Raw genomic sequence first — 26,980 nt, forward strand, 5'->3', positions numbered from 1 at the left:
AAAGATTTGAAAAGAAATGGTTTTCTTGTTTTGTTTTTCTTTCTTCGTGGTCTGGCATTGTATCACACGCACCTTTTCAGCATTTTATCATATTTCGACCAGTCATACTTATTAATAATTTATTTTGTACATTTTTTACCCTTGATTTTGTAAAAGGAATCAAGGAATTCGTTTAATTCTATGCAAGGAATAAAATATAAAATGGAAATAAAATGCGATTATAATATGGTCCGTTATAATATCCTCCGAGTTGAGCGCAGCGGAAGTGACCCTTGGAGTTAGTAAACACACAACAACATGCGGTTTTCTACAAGATTTCTTATTTCTTTTCCGTGAGGACAATTCGGATGATTTGCACTAATAATATAGGAGGAAAATTAGGTGAGAACATTTTGCATGTCTTTTAATGTAAGATATGTAATGCAATTATCAGGATAGGATATTTTGATTGCCTAATTATACTTCGCAATCATGTTTGTAAGGCGAGGGAATCCAAGTTGGTGTGGAGTGGGTGTGACGACAGTGAGAGTGAGAGACCCCACGAATGTCCATGGACTATGACTATGACTATGATCAGGACTGCGGCCTTGGACGTTTCTTCACGTAATCATTAGTATGATTTCGATGCTTTACGTTTCGATCTCTCCTAGAGGAGTATTCCTTGTATAGCATTTTTTTCAATGAGATTTAACTTTAACTTTTCATCAAGATGTGTGAGTGTGAGCACATTGGATGTTCAATGTTGCGCTCTCTCTCTCTATCTATCTCTCTCTCTCTCTCTCTCTCTCTCTCTCTCTCTCTCTCGAGAGAGAGAGAGAGAGAGAGAGAGTGTCACTCATATAATTAGGTAGTTGCATGAAAATTTGAGATTGCAGCAATTGTTTTCAAAATAGTCTCATGCTATTCTGCAAGAAATACACTTTTCAATGGTACCAAAATTATGACAATGTGACAATTAGAACCAAAGTTACGGGATTATTAGTCCGCAAAAGTGGACCAAAATACTTAATATAATTTAAGAGGAAAAAAGAAACTAAAACTGTGACCAGAGAGCAACCGAAAAGCGGGGGAAATGGAAAATCACGGTTATTTGGGGTGGAATACATATAAAACCATATATCAAAATGATCGCAAAGGAAAGACGCAGCAAATTTTTAAAAAATTAAACGATTATTATGCAATATTATGCAACGTCATGCAATTACATAACCCTAGAAAATGAAAAAAAGACGCGAGGAACGGATAATAACTTTAAAAACAGATTTGAGGGTGGTCTTCTTCCAGAGCATGCTTACAATACTATGGCTATGATTAATTTTGAACACAAAAAATGTTTAAACAAGAGGAAAGGAGCGTAAACGTATGAATTTAGACACTAAAGTTGTGTCCTTGGGGAAGGCACTTAATATTTGGCATTGGCAAATGAGCAACAGACGAAAGATGACTGGTATTCGGAGAGAAGAAAGAGAACAAAAAACAATGAACAGGGCTAGAAATAAAGTCGAACAAGTGTCAGTAAATGCAACTTGCAAATTTACTGCCCAATGTTTTTGCATCCTTGGACAAGACATTTGGGCACCAACAGTACTCGGGAGAAACAAGCTTGCCGCTTTATATATGCAAACATGGTCAGTGATAAAAATGCAAAATTAAAAACAAGAACTACATAAGAGTGGTAGAGAAAACTTGACCTGAAAATGCAAAATTGAATATTACGTAACATATTACATAATAACAAACAATAAGCCGATAAATACCAACACTTTGCAAACTTTCTGCAACATAGGCATGTCATATATCAAACTGAACATCTCGAAGAGATGTATCATATGACTAACTATTAAACACATTAAAATTGAAATGAACTTTAGAAAATTTGATAATTGCTTTGCATTCAACATCACTAAGAGAACAGATAATTAAAGGGTACTCACGTACTGACTCGCTTAAATCCATAAGATGGCTGAGATGTGGCAAAAGACAGAAGACAACAAAATCTAGGCACTCTGGATTGTTGGCTGCATGGAATGTAGACACAGGCAATATCCAGGTAATGATACTGAATAAATACATCGAAGTCCAAGCAATGATACAGAAGTAGTTGGGGGAGACTGACGATCGAATTCATGTTGTTACTTCAATTTCATATTTAAAAATACAAGTAGATTATTGGAGCTGGAGGAGGCAGATGACGGAGTAGGGAGGTGGCAGACAATCAAATTCATGTTGTTATTACAATTTCATATATTTAAAAATACAAGGCGGATTATTGGAGCTGGAGGAGGCAGACGACTGAAGTTGGAGGTGGCAGACAATCAAATTCATGTTGTTATTTCAATTTCATATTTAAAAATACAAGGCAGATTATTGGAGCTGGAGGAGGCAGACGACTGAGTTGGAGGTGGCAGACAATCAAATTCATGTTGTTATTTCAATTTCTTATTTAAAAATACAAGGCAGATTATTGGAGCTGGAGGAGGCAGATGACGGAGTTGGAGGTGGCAGACAATCAAATTCATGTTGTTATTTCAATTCTATTCAAAAATAAAAGGGACAGACGACTGGAGTCGAGGCGGCAGACGACTGGAGTTGGAGGTGGCAGACAATCAAATTCATGTTGTTATTTCAATTTCATATTTAAAAATACAGGACAGACGACTGGAGTCGAGGCGGCAACGACTGGAGTTGGAGGTGGCAGACAATCAAATTCATGTTGTTATTTCAATTTCTCATATTCAAAAATACAGGCAGAATTGGAGCTGGAGGAGGTAGATGACGGGAGTTGGAGGTGGCAGACAATCAAATTCATGTTGTTATTTCAATCTCATATTTAGAAATACAAGGCAGACGACTGGAGTTCGAGGCGGCAGACGACTGGAGTTGGAGGTGGCAGACATCAAATTCATGTTGTTATTTCAATTTCATATTAAAAATACAAGGCGATTATTGGAGCTGGAGGAGGCAGATGACGGGAGTTGGAGGTGGCAGACAATCAAATTCATGTTGTTATTTCAATTTCATATTTAAAAATACAAGGCAGATTATTGGAGCTGGAGGAGGCAGATGACGGGAGTTGGAGGTGGCAGACAATCAAATTCATGTTGTTATTTCTATTTCATATTTAAAAATACAAGGCAGATTATTGGAGCTGGAGGAGGCAGATGACGGGAGTTGGAGGTGGCAGACAATCAAATTCATGTTGTTATTTCAATCTCATATTCAAAAATACAAGACAGACGACTGGAGTTCGAGGCGGCAGACGACTGGAGTTGGAGGTGGCAGACAATCAAATTCATGTTGTTATTTCAATTTCATATTTAAAAATACAGGACAGACGACTGGAGTACGAGGCGGCAGACGACTGGAGTTGGAGGTGGCAGACGATCAAATTCATGTTGTTATTTCAATTTCATATTCAAAAATACAAGGCAGATTATTGGAGCTGGAGGAGGCAGATGACGGGAGTTGGAGGTGGCAGACAATCAAATTCATGTTGTTATTTCAATTTCATATTTAAAAATACAAGACAGACGACTGGAGTTCGAGGCGGCAGACGACTGGAGTTGGAGGTGGCAGACAATCAAATTCATGTTATTTCAATTTCATAGTTAAAAATACATTTCAGACGACTGGAGTTCGAGTCGGCAGACGACTGGAGTTGGAGGTGGCAGACGATAAAATTCATGTTGTTATTTCAATCTCATATTTAAAAATACAAGACAGACGAACAAAATCACAAGGTGAGTACAATATCAAACTTGAAAACATCAAATAAAAAGGAATCAATAAACATATCCAATCAAAAAAATGAAAGGTCAGCTGTGACCATGTCAGCCAGTACAGCACTCACGTCCATGTCATAGTCCTCAGAAGAGGACTCGGCAGCATCCAAGTCCCAATAACCTAACGTGAACTTTGATGGTCGAGACTTGGTAGCAGGAATGACTGCACGAATCCTCCCCCAGTAAGTTACATCAACTCCCTCTTCCGATTCCCAAGTATGTTGAAAAAGGGAGCCGAGAACATCCTCGCGGTGAATTATTTTATTTATGAAGCCCTTCTGTGTCAAGCTGAGTCCCTCATATATTGAATTTGTAGGATCCTGCTTTATGAGGGACTCCTTGACTTCTTTCTCCAGTGCCCGCCTCATCTTCTTGTCTCGTGCCTGCCCACCAACAACTGGCTCTCCTGCTTAGCAGCACCAATGTTTTTGGACCACCTGGAATGAGCTGCCCTTAAATAAGAGCCCCTCTTGACAGCATACTTTATTAGTCGTTCCTGTGTGTTGCTGTCATGAGTGTCAAGCCAAGGAAGGGTCTTGTTGGTTCTTGCCTTGACTTTTGCATCCAGGAACCCCAATGAAGCATTTGGGGCACGCCTCCATAAAGCATCTGTCATCCCCAAACTCCTCTCTGCCCAAATATTATTTGGTGAAGCAGACTTCGTTGACTGAAGGTCAGCATCTGATGGCATCGATAATATGCCAGTAATGTATTTTCCCAGCTGATTGCAGGTCACCTTCTTAAATGCTGCAAGAATGGCAGTTAGATATTTCTGCAACAAAGCTGGGTCCTCTGTGTTTCGCAGGGATGTTAATACATTACTGGCAGGAACAGCATTATCAAAGACATCCGAAGATGAGGTGAGCATCTTTAGAGGTTGCTCAATGAAGGCTGTCAAGTTTTTATCAAAGAGCCTGATATACTCACCCATCTCCAGATTGCTCAGTCTATGGCTATTCCCATAAAAGAGGGTCATCCAAGGGCCTGTTATAAACTTCCCACACAGTCCAAGAGCTTGGAACTGGGCAACCATTCGATTGTCATTCAAATCCCTGAGCAAGGTCCGACGGGCTTCAAGTCGACAAAATCTGTTGACAAAAATGGGTAAAGGTAAACTTGTTTGTCAATTGGTTATCAATCACCACAAAGGCAGACAAGATAACTCAAACACACAAACAATAGGTCTACTAGAAAAAATAAAGAATTGAAGCGAAACAGCTTTTAAAAGACAAAAACTATTTAGGCTTCTTCAAAGCACTATAAATTATAAATTTAAAAAATGTGGTGAGAAAATGCGAGTCAAGAGCCTTTTGCACGGACTAAACTTTGTCATCCACAGTGGTACTCAAAACAGGGATATACCGTCGGAAGGCCAGCGAGCTACCATAAGACCACAAAGCCGTACAAATAGTATAATTTGATTTATCTGGGATCTTACTATTATTAAAATGAATGTGAATCATTACAGAGAGAGAAAAAAGTTTGTAATGGACATAGGCTAAAAAAAATGAAATACAAGATAAAAAGAGTAAAGTACCTCTCAAGGTATTCAAGTAGTTCTGATTTGTACGCTACTATGCTGCCAGCCATTCTGAACATTACATGCAGTCTGTTGCCTACATAACGGACAAATACATCCGAGGGGATGTCCTTTCTTGCCATGAAAGACTTGAACCCAGACGGATCCCCAGTCTGCTTGTATCTGTAGAGGATCAAAAATGAATGTAAAAATAAATATGATTTGTTAAAGAACCAAGGTGACAAACAAGTGATAGTGTCCTGAAAAAAAGGATGGTAAATAAATTTCGCAAGCAAGTTCAAAATGTAAAGAACCATTAAATTGTATATATTTTTTCCCCTCAAATATATTAAATTCTCTTTAACACCTCACTTCATAAACTGTAACACTATTTCCTTGTTTCTTCATCAAGAATATGTGCATTGGAAATTCACTTTAAAAATAGGAGCAACGATGAAATCAACAATGAAAACTGTCATCAGCGGATCTATGATCAGATATGGCCCTTCGTTATTTAAAACAATGCGATGATTGAAATTTGAACCTTTTGATCCAAAGGCAAGTGTCTTGCCACTAAGACCAAAAGCCTAGAAGTAATAGAAGAGATAATATTTGTACAAAACAAGTGCATTAAATCTGACAATGAAACTATGGGAAAAAATTCATGCCTACCTGATCTTAGAAATGGCATAGATGAAGTTGGCAGCACAGCAGTCACCTCGACCATTGCTTGGAAGCCCGTCTTCCTTGTCCAGATTGCCCAGAGCTGAACGTGTGTGGGAAGCAAAGCCATCCAGGGGATGAACATTACAATTCAGCTCCATAATGTCCACCTCCAACTCCTCTTTCAACTGTTCCACAACACAGTGGTTGACTGGAGCACGATCACTCACTGTGCTGGAAATCTTTGACAGGAAATCATTCTTTATTGAAATGAAGTCCTGTCCATTGTAGATGGAATAGCTTGTGGCTATCTCATCGATAACCGAGATGATGTGACGAGTGTAATCCTTTGCTGATCCACTAGCCAACTCGGCTATCGATAAAGTAAAAGTTGCACTCTCTGTTGAGATGTGAATTTGATTGGCATGCTGAGCTGCATAGGTTGTTGCATCCCAACAAAGAGTGGCACATTCACATTTAAGTACAGCCTCAGCAACCTGAAGATGTGACAGAGCAGATAACTCATAAGCCATCCTGGCAACAGTAGACTTATGAGGCACCTTCACCTCATTTGAATTCCCAAGCTCCTGTAAAACATAACTCACAACGCCTCCAGAATGAGCTACAGGAACCTGAGAAATCAAAGTTTTATACATCACCTTCCTCATTTTAGATGAATAATGCCTCCCTCCTACAGGCTCAAAATCATCCACCTCCTCAGCTTCCTCAGTTGAACTTACAAGATAGTCATTTGCTATCTGTAAGTTCTTTACCTCCTGACTTAGGTTTGTCAGCTCCTTGTTCACAGCATTCAATTGGTTATCCAACTCTCCAACTGTTTGTTGTTTCCCATCCAATGCCCGCCTCAACCTACGGTTTTCCTTCTCCAGCTCAGTAGTTGAGGGTCTGGCCTCCAATGATCTAATTTTTCGTTTTAAAAAACGCCGCTCTCTCCTCAGGACTTTCTCAGTGCTGCACTTTCTGGCAAGCGCCTGAGAAAGACGTTTGTTTTTCAGGGAAAATGTCCGTGCCCGCCGAACCTCAGCTCTCAAGCGTCGACATTTAGACAATGCCTCCTCCAACTCAACTCTCTTCTGTCTACAGCGGTCACAGTCCTTTCGTAGATTTATTGAATGGCAGACTGATGTTGTAGTAGTAGTAGTAGTAGTGGTAGAAGTAGTCGTAGAAGTAGTCGTAGAAGTAGTCGGCAGCACATAAGGTGTCTGCATCAAATCCTCTGCCTTCCTCCAGACTCTCTCATACTTAAGACTTTTTACAAAATTTTTCATTGTGTTCAGCAATTTCCCAAGATGAACTTGGAGAGCAGCTTTGTTTAGGGCTGCCTCCATTTCTAGAAAAAAAGAAATTGTCTTGGGTATGCTTTTCTCATTCTTCTGGAAAGCATATAGTAAATGCCCATTCTTCAGTGATGTACTGTTGAATGAGCAAAAGTTTTGAAAGATAAAGCTATTGAGCTCATTGATGTTTCTTGGAGTAGACATTCTGGAGTATGATCTGTCAGTTAAAAAAAAAAAGGGGTGGAAGAGACAAAAAAATAATAATTGCAACAATATCCTAGAAGAAGGAAATGAAACATAAAAATGTGGTGTCATAATGAACGTCTGACTCTGAAAACAAAAAAAGTACTTCGATTATGATTAAATCAACAAAATTAAAAGTTATGTAATAATTTTTGTTGTGGTAAAGAGTAAAGTAATGAATGAAATATACTTTCACTTGAATTGACTCTATCATGCTATTCTGTATTATTTGTATTGAAATTAACCACATTAAATTAAACCAACACACTTAACCTGCAGAACAAACAAAAATAAAAGATAAAAAATAATATCAATGGAACATAATTTTTAGTTGTCCGGTATCATCCCAGTTAAAAAGTCATTTCAGTTTTAACATTCATTCATAAAATAAAACTAAAATTATGGATGGGACTATTTTCAGTCTTTTTACAGCAATTATTCAGCTTGAAATTATCTACACAAGTCACAAAAGCAAACGCAGTCGATAGTTTACAGACTGCACTGTACATAGGAGACTCGGGGATACATCGAGAGGCAATCCTGGTTGGCCGTCGCCAACTTCATGAACACGCGTCGTATTTAAAGTCACTAAAAGACGCTTTCGCCAGCATCAATCACCACCAAAATTCACACAAAAAGAGAAAAATGGTTGGCGAATAATATAACATTAATTAAAAATAGGTAATATAATGAAAAATGTATTTAAAATGAAGTTAAAACTTACCAAATTTTCAAACAGCTGGCATCTGAACAAAAAATGAACGGATTAAAAATCTGAAAACGCCGCCTGACGCGCTGGCTTCTCCTCTTTAAAATGAGACCGGAAGTGACAAATTAGTGCACAGGAAGCGATTCCACGGCAATGGAAGTAAAACTATGTTCACCGGTTAACACAATTTTCACTCCAGAGCCGTAACATCGATATCGGGGCTCGATCAGCGGCTCAGCCACGGGCGATGCGACTACCTATATAATATAAAAGGGAACAACACAAAACAAACGACGTTCCGCTTTTTCAAGTACACACTAAATATTTCTTGTTTACTTGAAAAAGGCCGAAACGTTTGTTTTGTGTTGTTCCCTTCTATATGAGTCACATTTGGGAGGCCTTCGAAAAGTTCCAACATCCCCAGTATTCTTGTTCTAACTAGTAGGGGGTTTGGGCGGACTTGACTTACTTGACTTAGATGCCTTTCGCGTCTCGACCGAAAGATCGGGTCGCCTTGGCTGTTTCCAGTATTTCCTGTGTGAGGTGTCTCCAATATTGCCGGTCCTCCGCTAGGGTTCTCAGATTTTCAAGGTCCCCTGCCGTTATGAGACTAATTCTTTGTCCAAGTGTTGTGAGGTTTTTGTTTAGGATCACAGGGAATGTTGTGATCGGTCTTCCTCTGAAAAGGTTCCCGTGTTTTTGGAAATATCCCGACATGGCTTGGTTAGCTGGTATGTTTTTGTCCCTGCGTAGTATGTGACCGAAAAGTTGCCATCGTTGTTGTAAAATGTCAAGGGAGATTGGTCTTTCTTTTGTGATCTTATAGAGTGATTCATTTGAGATCTTTTTTGGGTATTTGATGTCCAGTACCCTTCTTAGCTGTGGGCGGGGGGAGACTAAAAATAAGTTTCTCCCCTCCCAAACCCCCTACTAGAACATTATATTATAAAAAAAACAAGAATACTGGGGATGTAGGCGTAGGAGCTTTCGGAAGGCCTCCCGTCACATTTACTCACTTTAACTAACTTTATCTTTATCTTTCTCTCATTTTGCTTCTACGCTTGAATGACTGACTAGAGACAGATAGAAATAAAGAATTTGGTCTTACATTATGGTCTAAGAGTAAGTGGTAACCACCATCCAGACTTCATATTTTAGCGTTTATTTAAGTCTTTTGATTTGGTCTTAAACTCCCTGACTACCAGAACCCGGAGTAAATCCTTGTTTATTTGATTTGGATGTCATTTTTATATGAATGGTTATTTTATAATTATTTATTTGTATTGCAGGTAACATTGTATTTTAGCTCAAAGACGTCATTTTAGGATTCCTGATCTTCCAAGGAGATGACTTAACCATCTTTTAAGACTAAATCTGTCATATTATTCATCCTTTCCACTTCCTTTTGAACTCAACACAATCACGATACAAAAATGAATAACAGTGGTCCAATTCAGCCACCCTTTTTCAACACGGTTCCCAATGTCACACCTCCACAAGGCCAGCAGCCTCCATCACCATTTCACCCGAATGTTCCACCCCCAAATTTTTCTTTACCACCTCCTGCCATCCACCCGGGATCAAATTTCCCTCGTTTCAGCGGGCCCATGTATAATCAACCAACGTTTAATCCAATGGCCAGAGCGTGCAACGGTAGTTTGCCACCACCACCACCAATTCCTGTAGGGAATATGCCACCCCCTACTCCAGCATACAACATGGTCAATAATAATAATAATAATAATAATAATAATTATAATAGAGGTGGCATGAACCAAGGACCAAACTTTAACAGTCCATTCACAGGTCAATGGTCGAACGGACGAAATAATAATAGCAACAATAATAATCACAGTAAAAATAGTAATAATACCAACATGAATCAAAGTAACCACCATCCAAATCAACAAAGGCAGATGCCACACATTTCTGATGATATTTTCAACGACGCCCCGAAAGAAGTGCCCAGCGGCTTCCCACATTTGAAACCTACAATGCCTCCACCATTACCGCAGAATGCTATGAATCTTTCACAGGCCAATCCTATGCCTATGCTGCATCAAAGGGGAGGGATGGGACATAGGGGTGGTGGGAATAGGAGAGGATTTCATCATGGTAACAATGGTTTCCATAACAACAACTATAACAATAATAATAATAATAACAACCATAATAATGCCAGCAACAAAAGTCACAACAACTACAACAACAATAGAGGAAGCGGTGGATTCCGAGGGGGAATGCACAACAGAGGAGGTTTCAACAATAACAATAAATGGAAAGGAGGAAATAACAACAATGGGCATCACGCTGGAGCCCAGAATAAGGTGACAATCCATTTTTTAATTTTTATTTTTACTTCTTATTCAAGGCTACATGGTCCAATAATATGACACTCATCTTCAGATTGGAAGGTCCAGGGCTTGAGAGTTGAGTCTTTACTAGCATTATCTCACTGTACTGAGGTGTGAAATGAGTACCCGGCGTTTAACAACAACATTGTCTCTTTCGGAAAAAAAAATTGTAATATTGCCTTAAACATTTAAAAAAAAAAAAAGCTCAAGTAACATGCTTCATGTCTTGTAGTATATGTTGAGTTTTGTAGCACATTTATTTGATACTGCACTATATAAATGCTCAAATTTGTTTTTTGTTTTTTTGTTTTTTGATTATTTCAAACAGTAATTCTTCAGAGTCCAAAGGCTAAATGTTATTGAACTTATGCTGGTGTCTGTAATCAATAAATGCTGGCGTCCTTGAGAGATTCAGTCGCATGGTGAAAAACTTTGAACAGAGATATTGACAATTTTAGTCAAGTGGTCAATTTTCATGGAAAATGAGTTCTCATCAAAAATCATTAAATCAAACATTTTTCTACATATTGATGAAATATTTTAATTGAATTCTACTTCTATATATTTTATTTTCATTTTTTTATGAAGGTAATTACTATACTTAATGTCAACTTTGGAAGCGATTTTCTCAAAATTAGGGTTTCATACCCTAGCCCATGCATATGACCATAACTTCATGAAAAATCACCCGATTTGCTTCAAATAACGATTAAAATGCCCAGGAGACATATTGGGCTTTCAAAAATGCAAAACAAAAATTTTCACAATGCAACTGATTATGTCAGGGACGCACACAAATAGACTCTATACAATAATTGCTTGTGAGCCTTTCAAATAAGGGAAATCTATTTCAAAATACATTCCAGTCTCTTTTTTTTCCAATTCTGTTACCCAATCATTTTTCAGTATTGCCGATTTTATGTACTTTTCTGGATGAGGTCCTTTGACCTTCCATGGTGGGCAGGAGGTCACTTGCACTCTATATCATTTTCATTTTTACTGGTACTGAAGTGACCTAATAGTATTGTTGCAAACGCATAAAAACACTCAAAACAAAACAAAACATTTCTGTATTTTCTTATCACTGGGCGAATGGAAGGTGATCAATTAGATAAGCAAGGAACCTCCATCCAGGAAAGTAAAATCATATATGACCTATTGCTATCCTTAACATAATGTCCAGTGTTCAGATCGGGGTTGACGTAAAAATCTGGTCAATTTCTGCTCCCTGAATCGGCAATCCTGATTATTGGATGGATAGAGGTGTCAGCAGACTTTCCACTTTATGTAGATTTAATTTGAATACAAAATTGGACAAGTTCTGATTTACTTTTTATTTTTTCTCTTCCAGTTCCAGTGCTTTGAACAAATATTTTAGGGGGTAGTAAGGTGAGCAGATGGTAGATTGCTCTTTCTCTGAGGCCTGGAAATGCAACCCGGTTGAGTTACATTGCATCATTATAAAAGACAGTCTCTTTAGAAATGAAAGTGGATATTTAAATATTTTTGGGGGTCGCTACACTTTTTTCTTTTTGATCTTTATGTAATTTCCTTATTATTTATTTGCTTAATTGTTTTCAGAATGCATTAGTCCCATGGCAAAACCCAATGTAAATTTCCAGAAATGGATAAATAAATTTTATCTTATCTTTAACCATAATTCTCTGTGTGGGTTTCTTTATCGTTTCTTTTAAGATTTTTGTAACTTTTGGTTTGAACCTTTGGTTTATTTCAGAAAGAACCTAATGTAAATAAGGGTGACAAGCCAGAAAATAACGCTTTCTACTGTGATACCTGTGATCGTGGCTTCAAGAACGCAGAAAAATACAAGGAACATGTTGATCTGCATCAAAAGGTAAATTTCTGCTTTAGAGAGAAAGGGCTTCCAAAAAATATGAAACATTATCAAAATATATAATGTAAAAGGTGCTGTTCGAAACTCGAAGAAATAAATATCAATGTGAAATTGAATGTAAGCTTCAATTTAATATAAGAAAACAGATAGAATGGATGTTAAGATCTTAACAACGTCACTATGACATTATCTCATTCGTCTGTAGTGTTTAATTCATCCTGTTTTGTTGATAAAGGGGAAACCCGAAACATCCATTTTATCTGTTTTCTTATATTAAATTGATGGTTACATTCAATTTCACATTGTTATCAAAATATACAAGGTGACATTTGGTTGTAAGCCATTTCCCTCCAACACCAAAAACGATGTAAAACCAAAAAAACCCCCCAAAAATCTGGCTGTTGGCTGAATAATCACATAAATTTTGAGTATGAGCCAGAAAAATTATGTGATTGGTTGTCACGTCTGCACAAGATGCAGAATTTCATCAACATGCATTTTTTTTATTTTTGGAGAATAACTTTGAATTTTTTTTTTTTTAAATCTTCAGATGCCCTTCAAATTTCATGATTTGTGGTTGGTTTGATGTGGTGTAAAAATTAATTGCTAAGTGTTTGCTCTGATAAAGTATATTACAATGCTCTGTCCGTTTCTCTCTCTCTCTCTCTCTCTCTCTCTCTCTCTCTCTCTCTCTCTCTGTCTCTCTCTCTCTCTCTGTCTCTCTCTTTTGTTTTCCTTTTTTTAGTTTACCTCCGGCATTTCTCTTTTTGGATATTATACTCAACCAGTCAAGACAACATTTTAAATAATTTTTATATTGTCACCAAACAGTAATGAGATAAGTATAAAATGAATGATATGATAAGTATAATATGGTTTGTTATCAGATTATCAGATTATATTTTCTTGTGCGTTTTTTATTCATTATGTATTCAATTTTCTGGTTTCTGATCTCTTCCTTACAGTGTAGTTACAAGGACTGTCCGTTTGTTGCCGTACCAAAGGTTGTGCAGCTTCATATGAACATGGTGAGTTTGAGAATATCAATCAATCAAAAGTAACAGAGCAATGGGGTGGTAGGATATGATAGTGATATGGCTTTGGACTTGCAAGCAAATGGACCAGATTTGAATTTGGGTCCTGCTGGTAGTTTTTATTTTTTTTAGCTACTCAGTTCATCCATTACTCATGTAACTTTGATTTAATTCATTTATTCAAAAACCCCCCGTGTGGTGCCCGGGGTCCCTCAACTGAGAGGGTCAAGAATAGCCCAACGTCAAGCCAGCGTGTCGTAAAAGGCGACTAATGGTGTGTGATTCCCCCATCTTTGAGTCACCTGGTCCTCCAGGTTGGGGGTTGGCAAAGGGTTAACACCCCTTTCCGTTAAACTCAAACCGTTACAGAAACACAGACAGACAAAACAAATCCTTTTTTTAGCTTGGGCGACCGAAGAGTTTCTGGAATTACAGAATTTATGAAGGACAACAGACAAAGCCGAAAGGACTCTGCTGACCCGATGACGTCTTCGCCAAACAAGCAGCTTCGAATTGCGTCGTGGAACGTTCGCACCATGTATGAAGCAGGAAAAAGCTCTCAAGTTGTGACTGAGATGAGAAGATACAGGCTGCATATACTTGGAGTAAGCGAAACCCACTGGATACAATCCGGACAGAAACACCTCAAGTCTGGGGAGAAAATTTTATATTCAGGGAGAGGGGACGGGATTCATACACAGGGAGTAGGAATAATTCTAAGCAAGTTTGCCCAGAAGTCACTGAGAGGATGGGAACAATGCGGAGAAAGGATCATCATGGCGTCCTTTACAACACGGAGTCAGAAGATCAGCATGAACATTGTACAGATCTATGCCCCAACAAATGATGCAACAGATGAGGACAAAGATACATTTTATGGTCTGCTACAACAAGTCATTGACAAGTTGCCAAGGAAAGACATCAACATATTGATGGGAGATGCTAATGCAAAAGTGGGACAGGATAACGTAGGCTATGAAGGTATCATGGGACGTCATGGCATGGGAGAAATGAATGATAATGGTGAGAGATTTGCAAATTTCTGTGCATTCAACAGTTTGGTGATTGGAGGATCAGTGTTCCCCCATAAGAGGATCCACAAAGCAACTTGGGTCTCACCAGATGGTGTGACAGAGAATCAGATTGATCATTTTTGTATCTCTCGTAGATTCAGACGTTCATTGGAAGATGTGACAGTACGGAGAGGGGCAGATGTTGGATCAGACCACCACCTGCTATTGGCAAAGCTTAAGCTCCGACTCAGAAAACACGGGGCCAGATCACATACAAGAAGGAAATTCGAGGTGAATGCACTTGATGGGGAAAAGAATGAGGAATTCAAACTACAATTGAGTAATAGATTCCAACCTCTTACTGAGCTCGAGGAGGACATAGATGTAGAGTCACATTGGGCAAAGATCAAGGAAGTCTACATAACAACTTGCCACGAGGTATTGGGGTAAAGAAATCGGAACATAAAGAATGGATAAGTCCAACCACCTTGGACCTTATTGAAAAGAGGAGAACAAGGAAGGAACAAGTGAATGCAAGCCGAACAAGGGCTTCAAGACTGGATGCACAAGAGCAGTATCGAGCCATAGCTAAGGAAGTCAAAAGATCTGTGAAGAAAGACAAGGAAGCATTCATGAACAGACTTGCAGAGAAAGCAGAAGCAGCAGCGACTGGAGGACACATGAGGATCCTTTATCAAACTACCAAGACACTTGCTGGAAAATATGGGAAACCAGAGGTACCAGTCAAAGACAAAGATGGGAAAACTATTTTTGGAAAAGAGGCTCAATCTGAACGATGGAGGGAACATTTCAACTGCCTTCTGAACAGACCACCACCAGACAACCAGCCAGAAATTTTGCCTGCAAGGAATGAGATACCAATTAGCTGTGATCCACCATCGATAGCAGAGATTGTGGGTGCCATTAACAAGATGAAAAGGGGGAAAGCTGCTGGACCAGACCAGATTCCACCGGAGGCTCTAAAAGTTGATGCGGAAAGAAATGCTGAGGCCCTGCACCCACTATTTGAGAGAATCTGGAATGACGGGATATTCCCAAAGGATTGGAAGGAAGGACATCTTATCAAGCTTCCAAAGAAAGGGGACCTCAGTAATTGTAATAATTATCGAGGCATCACTCTTCTTTCTATCCCAGGAAAGGTTTTCAACCGTATTATTTTAGAGAGAATTAAGAATGCAACAGATGCTAAACTGCGGGACGAACAGGCAGGTTTTCGGAAAAACCGTTCAACCACCGACCAGATTGCCTCTCTGCGAGTCATAGTGGAACAGTCTATAGAATGGAACTCTCCTCTTATTGTCAACTTTCTGGATTACGAGAAGGCTTTCGACAGTATTGACAGAGCAACATTGTGGAAAATTCTGGCACATTATGGACTCCCTGAAAAGATAGTAAACCTCATTAAGGAAATGTATGAAGGATCAAGTTGCAGGGTTGTACATGAAGATCAGCTTACTGACAGCTTTGAAATTAAGACTGGTGTCAAGCAGGGCTCTCTCCATTCCTGTTCATCCTTGCCATTGATTGGCTAATGAAGGAAACCTCCAAAGGGAGAAGAAATGGGATACAGTGGACCCCCTGGACACAGTTGGATGATCTGGATTTTGCAGATGATCTGGCTCTTTTGTCCCACACCCAGGACCAGATGCAAGCAAAAACCACAATTATAAACAGCCTCTCGGAATCAATTGGTCTAAGAATTCACCCTGCAAAGTCAAAGGTCTTGAGGATAGGTACGCGTCAAAGGGAGCAGATCAAAGTAAAAGATCAGGAACTCGAAGATATAGACACTTTCTGCTATCTCGGAAGTATAATTGACAAGGATGGAGGCACGGAAGCAGAGGTGAAAGCACGAATAGGAAAGGCACAGGCTGCATTCACATCTTTGAACAGAGTTTGGAGAACTAAAGATATCTCCCTTCAACTAAAGCTAAGACTTTTCAACTCAAACGTGAAGTCTGTCCTACTGTATGGATGTGAAACTTGGAACGCATCACAGGCATGTATAAGGAGGGTACAGATTTTCGTAAACAGGTGCATGCGTAAGCTACTCAGAATAAAATGGATGGATAGAATAAAAAATGAAGAAGTATGGAAAAGAACACAGCAGAAACCAGTGGGAGAGGATATAGGAAGAAGACGATGGAGGTGGATTGGACACACGCTTAGAAAGAATGACTCAACTATAACAAAGAAAGTATTGGACTGGAACCCTCAGGGCAGAAGATCAAGGGGAAGGCCACGAGGAACATGGAGAAGAATTAAAGAAGCTGATATACAGAGAAGTGGTAAGACCTGGAATGAGATAAAAAAGTTGGCTCAGGATAGAGAAGGATGGAAACTGTTTGTCTGTGGCCTATACCCTGACCCAGGGTGAAAAAGGCAATGATGATGATGATGATTCAAAAAAGTTTTCATAAAAAAAAAGTATATATATATATATATATTCTCATGCAGCAACACCGTAGTGGTCTGGCCAGCAAGATTTACAGTGTGAAATCAGAGGAGGATATCAAGAAATGGAAAGAAGAAAGGAGGAAGTGAGTAGTTGTCTTCTATTTGTCATTGGGTAGTCCTTATCATGTCTTCGTGTTTTGTTTTAATTTCCTATCATTTGTTCCTTTGGGCAGGTCTGACCGCTTTGAGTACTTTAACTGAAACACACAACAAAAAGAGATAAAGAGGGTAATATCTAGTTGTAGAGACAAGTACAAAAATAAAATTGAAAAATGCTTTTCTTCTGGGGATATACGGGACACGTGGCGGGGGCTTAAAACTGCTGTGAACTATAATCCAAAGCCCACGATTATATCAGAAGATATCGAAATTGAAACTTTAAATAAATTTTATTCACGTTTCGACACAGCAAACAAATTTGATATTGAAAATGAAAAACATAAATTAGACAGGGCTTTGGAAGATGAAATGGCTGTTGAGGTCAGTGAAGAGGAAACGAGATTCGTATTTTCGAAACTAAACGAGAGGAAGGCTGCTGGGCCGGATGGATTGAAAGGAAAACTATTAAAAGAATGTGCCCACCAGCTTTCCCCCATTTATACACATATTTTTAACTGGTCCCTCCAATGCGTTTCAATCCCTGAAATTTGGAAAACTTCGAAAATTATTCCTGTTCCAAAAAAAGAAAAACTTGAAACTATGAACGATCTCAGACCTGTTGCACTGACTTCAATAGTCATGAAATCTTTAGAAAAACTTGTTCTTGTTAAAATTAGGAATCAGTTTATGCCATTGAGTGATAGTCATCAATTTGCTTACAAACCAGGACGTGGCGTAGAGGATGCCATTTTGCTGTTTACAAACAACATCTACAGGCATCTAGATCACGCTAGGAGCTATTGCAGATTGCTTTTTGCAGATTTTTCTTCAGCGTTCAATACAATGCAACCTCAGTTGGTTGTTCAAAAATTGACTAGTCTGAATTTAAACAAGTATATAATTGCTTGGGTGCTCGAATTTCTTACGGAGAGAGCACAATATGTTCAATTAGGGCAAAACAAATCTTCCTGTATAACTACAAATACTGGCGCTCCTCAAGGTTGTGTATTGTCCCCTGTATTATTCACAATATACACGAATGACTGTAGAAGTCAAAACCTGAGTGTACCTTTAATAAAGTTTGCAGATGACACCGCTCTTCAAGGCCTCATAACAAATGGCAACGAAGTGGCTTATAGGCAAGAAATTGATAGATTTGTGTCTTGGTGTGATGCCCACCACCTAGAGCTTAACATAAGCAAGACAAAGGAGCTAGTGATTGACTTTAGGAGAGTGAAGGAACCGATAGAACCGTTAAAATTAAAGGACCAATTCGTCCAGCGAGTTCCTCACTACAAATACCTTGGTGTAACGATTGATGACAGGCTCAAGTGGGATGAACACTTGAAAATAATTAGGCATAAGATGTGCAGACGTACATATTTTTTATCGAAACTCTCTCAGTTTAGAATAGATAAAACCCTCTGCACATTATTTTATAGAGCAGTAATCGAAAGTGTTTTGTCATTTTGTATAACAGCTTGGGGAGGCAATTGCTTAGCAGTGGAAAGGAACAAAATAAATTCAAATATTAAAAAATCCATTAAACGCTATATAAATGATGTTGACGATGTAGATCTTTTATACGAGAAATTTTGTACAAATAAAATAACTAAAATATTAAATGACCAGTATCATCCACTAAGACCATCAATTATTATGTCAGAAAGAAGTGGTCGCCCTTTCTCTATTTCAACGAAAACAGAGAGACACCGAAAATCTTTTCTGCCGTCCAGTATTAGGCTTTATAACAACAAGCAATAATCATTATATATAATTATTTCTCATTTTTACTTTTTAAAAATATAAATATTAATTTATTAATTTATTTGTTTTGCAATCTTTTCAATTTTCAATTTATAGTGACAGTTTTAACTATTTTACAGTGTTGAAATTATTCATATTATAAAGCGCAGCTCTGGTTATAGAGCTGCTCCTTTTTTATATATATACATCCTATTTCCATTGTATTTTTATCTTATGTGTAAATTATAACACGTCTGTACAAAAAATTTCCTTTTTGGGATGCAATAAAGTATTATTATTATTATTATTATTATTATATTATTATTATTATTATTATTATTATTATTATTATTATTATTATTATTAATATTATTATTATTATATTATTATTACAGCTAAAATCGGATTCCCACCGATTTTCCTCTCAAATTGCAGGGGGGGGGGGGGGGCATGGTGTTGAATTGCATATAATTATAAATTTAGGAATTTTTGATTAGTACTTTGGCATGATTATAATTTTAATGGGTTTAGAAATCTTTTTATGTGCTATTGGTTGTTGGTATCATCATCATCATCATCATCATCATCATCATCCTTGCTTTAATTGTTATTTGTAACTCAATTCCTTGTTCTTTTATTCCATTCAGGAATTATCCAACTGCTGAAAATATGAAGAAGAGAAAAGAGAAAATGGATGAGAAAATTGCAAGAGGAGAAGTGATAGAGACGAAGGAGTTCGGGTAACTTTAGATTTTTAGTTTTTTAAAAACTCTCTTTACTAATTTTTTAAATATTATATTTTCTACTGATTTGATTTGATTTTCAAGTATTTAAATATTGTCTAATAAATAAATCAAGGACGTCAGTTAGACCAGATCTACCAAGTCGAGTTAGGAGAGTGCGTTCTGTTTATACTTAACTCGAAGGCATTTACATTTTTAATTCTGATCATTTTGACTATATGTGTCAGTGCATGACATAATCAGTCAGAAGGTGATAATTTTGGATTTGCATTTTTTTGCATTTTCTGGAATAATATGCTCCCTAGAGCATTTTAATCTTTATTTGAAGTAAATCGGGTGATTTTTCATGAAGTTATGGTCAGATGTATGGGAAAGGTATCCAGCAACTTTTCTCAAATTTCATACTTTTTCAACTTAACTAGTTGTAAAAAATATTTAGAGGTGAAATTAAGCTTTACTATTTCCTGAAGATGTACAAAAATGGTTAATTTAATCATTTATGACAAGAACTCATTTTTGTTAAAAATTGACCTTCTAACTAAACTTGGCAAAATCTCAGTGCAAATGTTTTCACCATCCGACTGATTATGTCATTCACTGTAACATATAGCTACTTAATTCTCCTCATCTAGTTCATTCCGACATGATACCAGAGTGACACAGTAGGTCATATCAGCAGTTGTAAATGACCCCGTACACTATTGTTAATGCCTATAATTATTTTTGTCATTTTCCCAGTAAAATGAAAGGCAAAACTCGGAGAATGGACCATAAAAAGGATAGAAGTCGTCGAGGTAGAGATAGAGGCAGTAGATTCAGACGCGACAGCGATTTCAACCAGTCCAAAGATGAAGTCTTTACTGTTGATGACGACGGCGATGATGATGATGGTCCTCCTGAGGAAAGGAAAATTGAAAGGAGCAGCAAAGAAAAAGAGAAAGGTGAGTACAGTTTGGAGTTTGGCCTGATATTATTATATGAAATAAACGCATTTGATGTATAAAAATTAGTTCTCATAAACACCATTCACAGCTGAAATTTTGATATTTCTTTTTTTTTCTTTTTGGTGTAAATTTGTTCAATGTAGAGTTTCTTCCAGACCTCTCTCTTATTTTGGGGGGGGGGGGGGCAAATTTTGATATTTTTCTCTCTGGATTTCGATTTCGATTTTCTAACCACTGACAAGGTGTGTATGAAGCAGTGCCAAAAAGCAAGAGAAATGTATAAGAATAGAATTATCCCAAAAAAAGACGTGCTTACATTACACTGACTGGTAATCAGAAAGTCTGAGGTTCGTCCTCCAGCCAAGGAAAACTTCTCTTTTTTTTTAATAGGTTCTTTTTTCTTTGTTTGTTTGTTGTTTTCTTTTTTGGCTTTGTTTGGCATTATTTCGTACACATATTTTCAGTTGTTTATCTTCCACCAGTGCCTGCTCCATAATTTGTCACTGAGGAAACTATTAACAAATTTTTTCCATTATAAATGTATATGATAATGATGATGATGGTAATAATAGTAAAAATAATAATAATAATAATGGTTTTCCTCGGATCCGTGGAAATCCACGATTTTTGTGTCAGAGTAATTTCCTCCTTTGAAAAAAGACATTTTCCTCAATCAAATTTTCTGGCTTTGAGAGATTTTATGTGTGGTGGAATCAAGTGGTGCAGCTTCCCCACTATCCAGAAGATAGCTAGAGTAGTCTATCATCTCAATGGCTCTAAAAGTGGGGATTAGTGAAGTAAACATGCAGCGTAAAAAAACACAACATTCATAATTTTCCTCCTTTTTCCCTTTTTGTCACCATCAGCACTGATAATGAAACGATCACATGTAGATTTCAGTAATAGTTTGTCAATGTTTAACCAAAATATTCTTGTAAAAGTTTCAGCATGACAGGCAACACTTTTTAAAAACAAACTGTACGTACATTGTTAATTGAGAAATTAATTTTTATCATTTTGCAGATGAGGTTGATCTCACCGAGGAAACCAACTCTTCTGGACATGAAAATCCAAGCCTAAAATCTAAGGAAGATAAGATTGTTGATTTAACAAATTCACCTGCAAAAGAAAAATCGAAAAAAGATGACAATTGCCTGTCCTTACTCTCTGGATATGGGTCAACATCTTCAATAGACAGCGATGGAAATAGTGATGAAGGTGGAAATGAAAAAGCTGGTACGATTGATGACTTGACTCACAATATTTGCCATAAACTATAGTCAGGTTCTCATTCACCCCTGAGTCAAGTGGGTTTTTTTTTTGTGTGTGAAAGAACATAATGCCTGAAATTCATAAATACTTGCATTGTCACCCACCCTGTCATTGTTCATGTTTAACATTGCTTGACTTTAATTTGTTGCAAAATAAGGAAGGCATTGTCTGACATTCCAAGTTTCTTGGAAATTCCTGAAATTTGTTTCATACACGCTTTATTCACCCCATAGGGGAAATTTGTCTCCTGGGTCTATTCCAAGGGAAGACTGGAATAACCCAGGCGTCAGCCGCAGTGCAGCACTGCAAATTGAGCTTGTGTGAGGTGACTTGCTCAAGGCGACACAGTGCAGCGGGTAATAAAACTCTGTACCTTTTGGGTACGAAGCAAAGACCGTACCGCTGAGCCGTGCTGCCTCATTTCTTGCTGTGTTCCCAGTTTTTATTATATTCTTTTATCATCATAAATGTAGTCCTTCAAAGCCATTTGGCCCATGGAGTTTATCATGGTTTCTATAGCGTTAAAGTTAAACAAACAATAGCATTTACTTTCTATCTTTTGGATAGGCATGAGGGAATCGCAAATTACTTTCGGCCAGAGACGCGGCTTCCCCTTTCACTGCTGGTTTGGTACGGGGGTGGGGGTCAGAAAAAAATCTCATCTGCACTCAGGGATTGACATTGACCCTTTTTCATGTGAAGCGAGTGCTCTACCAACTGAACTATCAGGACCCTGACATCTTAAATGAGTTCTTTTATTTTTTTTTTTCTTCTTTAAAATGAAATTCTCATGATAAAAAAAAACCCCCATTCTTTTTATTATTTCAGGCAAAGAAACCAAAGACAAGAAGGTCAAGGACACAATTTTTGATGATGGCGAAAGAGGAAATACTCTTGGACTCAATAACAACACTGATAACGTAACTGTTGGCAAAGCAGATGTCGGAAAAGTAGTTTCTGATCCTGGATCTGCTACGAGTCCTAAAGAAAAATTAGCAAGTGATGATAGCAATAAAACTAAAACCTGTCCTGCCACCACTCAAGTTAAAGAAGGCAGTGAATCTGGGAGGTCGGAGGTCAGTTCTATCCAAGAGACCAAGGGTGTTAAGAGGGGTCACGCAACCAAGGGTGGTCCTCCAAACAAAAGACAGAAAGCTGGGCCAAAACCACCTCCAAAATCCTATACTTTGCTTGAAAAGGTAAGATGATGGAGTATGATAAGGTGTGCGGGGGGGGGATTTCCCTCGGTTGAGAGGTTAATCATTAACATTTGGTGGTCTTGTGGTATGACACTTGCTTTCGGATTGGAAGGTCCTGGGTTCGAGTTTTGCTCTGTGCATAATTGAATCCTTGGAAAAGGCTCTTTACTCACAGTCTCTCACCATACTCAGGTGTAAAATGAGTACCTGGTCGTTAACAGGGTTGTCTCTATTGGAAAAAAAAATTGTAATATTGCATAACTGGCGTCAAGTCTCGTTCTACATGTTAAGTGTTGCTTTTGGCCAGGGACCCCTTTAAAGTGCAAGGAGCATGTTTAGTGGATATTGCACTATATAAAAGCTCTACTATTTTGTATTGTCGTTCCATGGGATTTGAACTTGAAATAAAGATAAGATAGAACTTTTTAAAAATTGTCCTACCTCGTATGTGTGGTGGTCTTAGAAAATGTTACACTGTGAAAAAATTAAATCCCAGAAGTTAGTTTAAATGTATGGAACTGGGTGGGGTTCCTGACCTCCCATAGAGGGCAGGGAGGTACTTACTGTGTCTTCTATCCGCCTATATCTGTTTTCCAACTTGCTTTATGTCTTTGTCTTGGAATGAGATTGCTTGGTTTTGTCCTGGTGCTGGCCAGATACCCCAGCTGAGAGGGAAACAGTCAAATATATAGTTAGAATTTTGGGAGATGATATTTTTTTCCTTGTAAATCATCTCTCTGTTATGCACTGTGTTATTTTTGTTCACATGTTATATGTATGATTTGTAAATATTTGAGTGTATTCCTCTAGGCAGAGACCTGTGCTCGTGTCTGGATGAGACTTTAGGTGATCTCAAACTAAGTACTTTGACAGTGTGCTTTTGGAATCTACATCTGATCCCTATTTGTTCCCAGTTCCCCTTTGTCTTACTTTTTCTTGGCTGCTTTAATTGTAATTCCAGAACTTTTTACTATCCCATTTTCTTCCTTTTTACTGGCGCTGATATAACCTAAATGTGTTGCAAGCGCCGTAAAACCCTTAAAAACAAACAAACAAACAAACAAATGTACGGAACGTACGAGCCTTCTCGATTGACCAAAAAAAAAGTTAGTCCTTCAGAGCTAATTGGTTCATGGAGCCAGAGTTTATCTAGGTGAAAAACACAATAGCAATTGCTTCCTACCCTTTGGATAGGATGCAAGTCTATTGCAAAGTACTTTCCATGAGATCCTATTGACCCAGCTACCCAAATCATTGTCTGGTAGACAGGGGAGTCGGGGGGGGGGAGGGGGGATCTCGATTGCACCCAGAATCAATCCTCAATCTCTTTGCGTGTGAAGTGAGTGATCTATCAACTGAGTTATTGGGACCCCCCTTCAGATCTACAACTATCATCTCTCTTTTTTTCTTCAGACCTTAGATTGTTGCATGAGACTTAAATCCCAGAAAACCATTTAAAAAATCAAAACACATTTTATTTTTAGCATACAAATTCACCCAGAAGTCATTCCGATTTGAGACGGTTGGTTACTCTTTATTGATTAGCTTTGCGTGTTTGGCAGAGAGTATTATTACAAGTCAAAGTGGTACTAAGCTGCTAGAAGCTGTGGATTGTAAAAAAACCCAACAAAAATGAATATACGAGGGCTCTTTCAGAAATAACCGAAAAATGCCCATTGCTCAGCAACCAGTGGAGATTTTTTAATTCTGTAAACGACATGATATTTCTTATTTCCTTATGGATATTCCCAGAAATTATGAAGTGCATCATTTTGCACAATGAATTTCTAGACGATTTTTAAGATGGCGGCCCACCTTGAAACTTGGTCAAAGGAGGAAATCAGACTGTCATACGTTTTTTGAACGCCAAAAGTGTGAATCCTACCAAAATTCATAAAGAACTTCAGAGTTTATATGGTGAGCATGTTATAAGCCGTACACAAGTTTATCACTGGTGTAATTTGTTTGAAGCGCCATTCCGACTTGACCAGGGACCAGGAAGGGAGAGTTCGATATACTGCGACGTCAGAAGACAATGTTGAAGCGTATCGATGAGCTTATTCGTCAAGACAGGAGGTTGAAACTTCATGAAATCGCAAGCAGTCTTGAAATTTCGGAAACTTCTGCCCATAGAATTGTATTTGATGAACTTGGCGACAGAAAGTCAGGCAAGATGGGTTCCAAAGCAATTGACAGACAATCATAAAGAACAAAGATTGGATCTTGCAGGGAACTTTGAGAAGTAGGCAAGGCTCACGCAGGTTCACGGGCATACTGCCAACGCCGGCGGAGACTTTCTAGGTACGATTGACTTTTCTTTGACAGCATAGTCACCGTGATGAGACTTGTGTTGCACCATTGCACCCCAGAAACAAAGCAAGATTCGATGACATGGAAACATCTTCAGCTGTTCGCGAAGAAATTCAAAGTCATGCGGTCAGCAAAGAAAATAATGGAACTGATTTTCGGACAGTTGTAGTGTTTATTCTGTTCGAACCTTACAACCTGGAGAAACAATCAATGATGCAAGGTACATCTACAACTCTTGACAAGCTTAGGGAGCCATTCGCAGAAAGCGCCAGGCAGTTGACAACGGGTCATTTTGCAACACGACACATCGCTACAACCCCACACAGCACGAGTGACGCAAGGTTGGCTAAAGAAAAATGGATGGGAGATTTTGCCACACCACCACAGTCCAGACCTCGCACCATCTGATTATCACCTCTTTGGGCCACTGAAACGTGAGCTGGCAGGAAAGGCTTGATGTCGATGAAGAGCTTGTTGGACCATGTGCGGAAATGCTACAAACCTTGACGGAAATTTCTTCCGAAGGTATCTATTCCATGGTGCGGCGTTGCAGAAGTGTGTCGACAGACTTGGCTGTTAGTAGAAATGAAGGAAGAGTCAAGGTATGAAACGTGCAAGAATTTTTTGATAGCAAAAAAACGCGATTTTACAGGTATTTTTCGGTTAATATGAAAGAGCCCTATAACAGCTTAAAACAAAGAACAACATTCCAAACACAAGACATTTCAGGCTCAAGACTTAAATACATTACATCTCTTTCATCAATCTGTGTTTTTGTTTAGTAATGTATTTATGTTTTCATTGTTTTTTTTGGTCATTTGCTGTAGAAGGGTTTTGAGCCCGAAATGTTCCGTGTTTGGTATTTTTTTTTTCTTTTTTGTAGCTGTTATATTGATTTTTGTTCATTACTTTTTACAGAGAGTATTATTGTATTGTATCTTTGGAATGACTTAAAGTTTGGTTGTTTTTGTTTTTTTAGTGAATTAGCTTTTTATTTGAAGTTTGCTCAGAAAAGATGTTCTATACTCTAAAATTCATTATTAATTTTTAAATCTTTTTTCTTTTTTCCCCCAGCTCCTTGCAAATGAGATACGGAGAGAAAGGAACAAGATTCTACAGTGCGTTCACTTTATTGTGAAAAATAAATTCTTTGACTCGAATGCTAGCAATTAGAATCAATATGATGTTGAAACAGCGAGGAAAAATTTATACTGTTTGTTATGTACATTTACTTGATAGAGGCATTTAAAAAGTTTGAAAATAATATCAGCCAAATTCAACTGACCGTTTAAACAACTCTGTGGTTTTGGGTTTTTTTTTTTTTTTTTTTTTTTTTTTTTTAAATTTTGATTTATACAATAAAATAATAATTGGTATCACAAGAATAATTGACAGTGTTTCAATTTTACTCTTCTGAATAACAAGAGAGGAGACGACATTGTCTGTGTCTTCTATCCTCCTTTATTTTGTTTTTCAGTTTACTTTCTGTCGATGTCTTCAAATGAGATTACTTTGGTTTTGTCCTGGCTGTGGCCATAGTCCTTGGCTGAGAGGGAAACAGTCAAATGTATAGCTTTAGGAGATGATATTTGTTTCCTTGTAATTCATCTCTTTGTTGTGTTCTGTTATAGTTTTTGTTTCGAATATATTTTGTAAAGTGTATTCTTCTGCTGGTGCCTGGATGAGACTTTTAGCATAACTCAAACCCAAGTACACTTA

General features: G+C 37.9%; 2 protein-coding genes across 5 annotated transcripts in view; both read left to right on the forward strand.

Annotated features, from left to right (window-relative positions):
* LOC144956203 (stimulated by retinoic acid gene 6 protein-like) overlaps positions 1–26,980 on the forward strand; it is a 744,310-nt gene that overhangs the window by 160,846 nt on the left and 556,484 nt on the right. The gene's annotated exons all lie outside the window — the stretch shown is intronic.
* LOC144956188 (uncharacterized) lies at positions 257–26,646 on the forward strand. Its single transcript, XM_078886602.1, has 10 exons — positions 257–381; positions 9,504–10,541; positions 12,304–12,423; positions 13,389–13,451; positions 16,949–17,031; positions 19,441–19,533; positions 20,275–20,477; positions 21,504–21,716; positions 22,581–22,951; positions 26,336–26,646. Exons 2-10 carry the CDS (start codon positions 9,648–9,650, stop codon positions 26,432–26,434), a joined length of 2,139 nt encoding a protein of 712 aa, XP_078742728.1. The 5' UTR covers positions 257–381; positions 9,504–9,647; the 3' UTR covers positions 26,435–26,646.

Source organism: Berghia stephanieae, chromosome 10 (assembly GCF_034508935.2).
Source record: "Berghia stephanieae isolate SIO BIC M18660-M18661 chromosome 10, UCSD_Bste_1.3, whole genome shotgun sequence".
NCBI classification, from domain to species: Eukaryota; Metazoa; Mollusca; class Gastropoda; order Nudibranchia; family Aeolidiidae; genus Berghia; species Berghia stephanieae.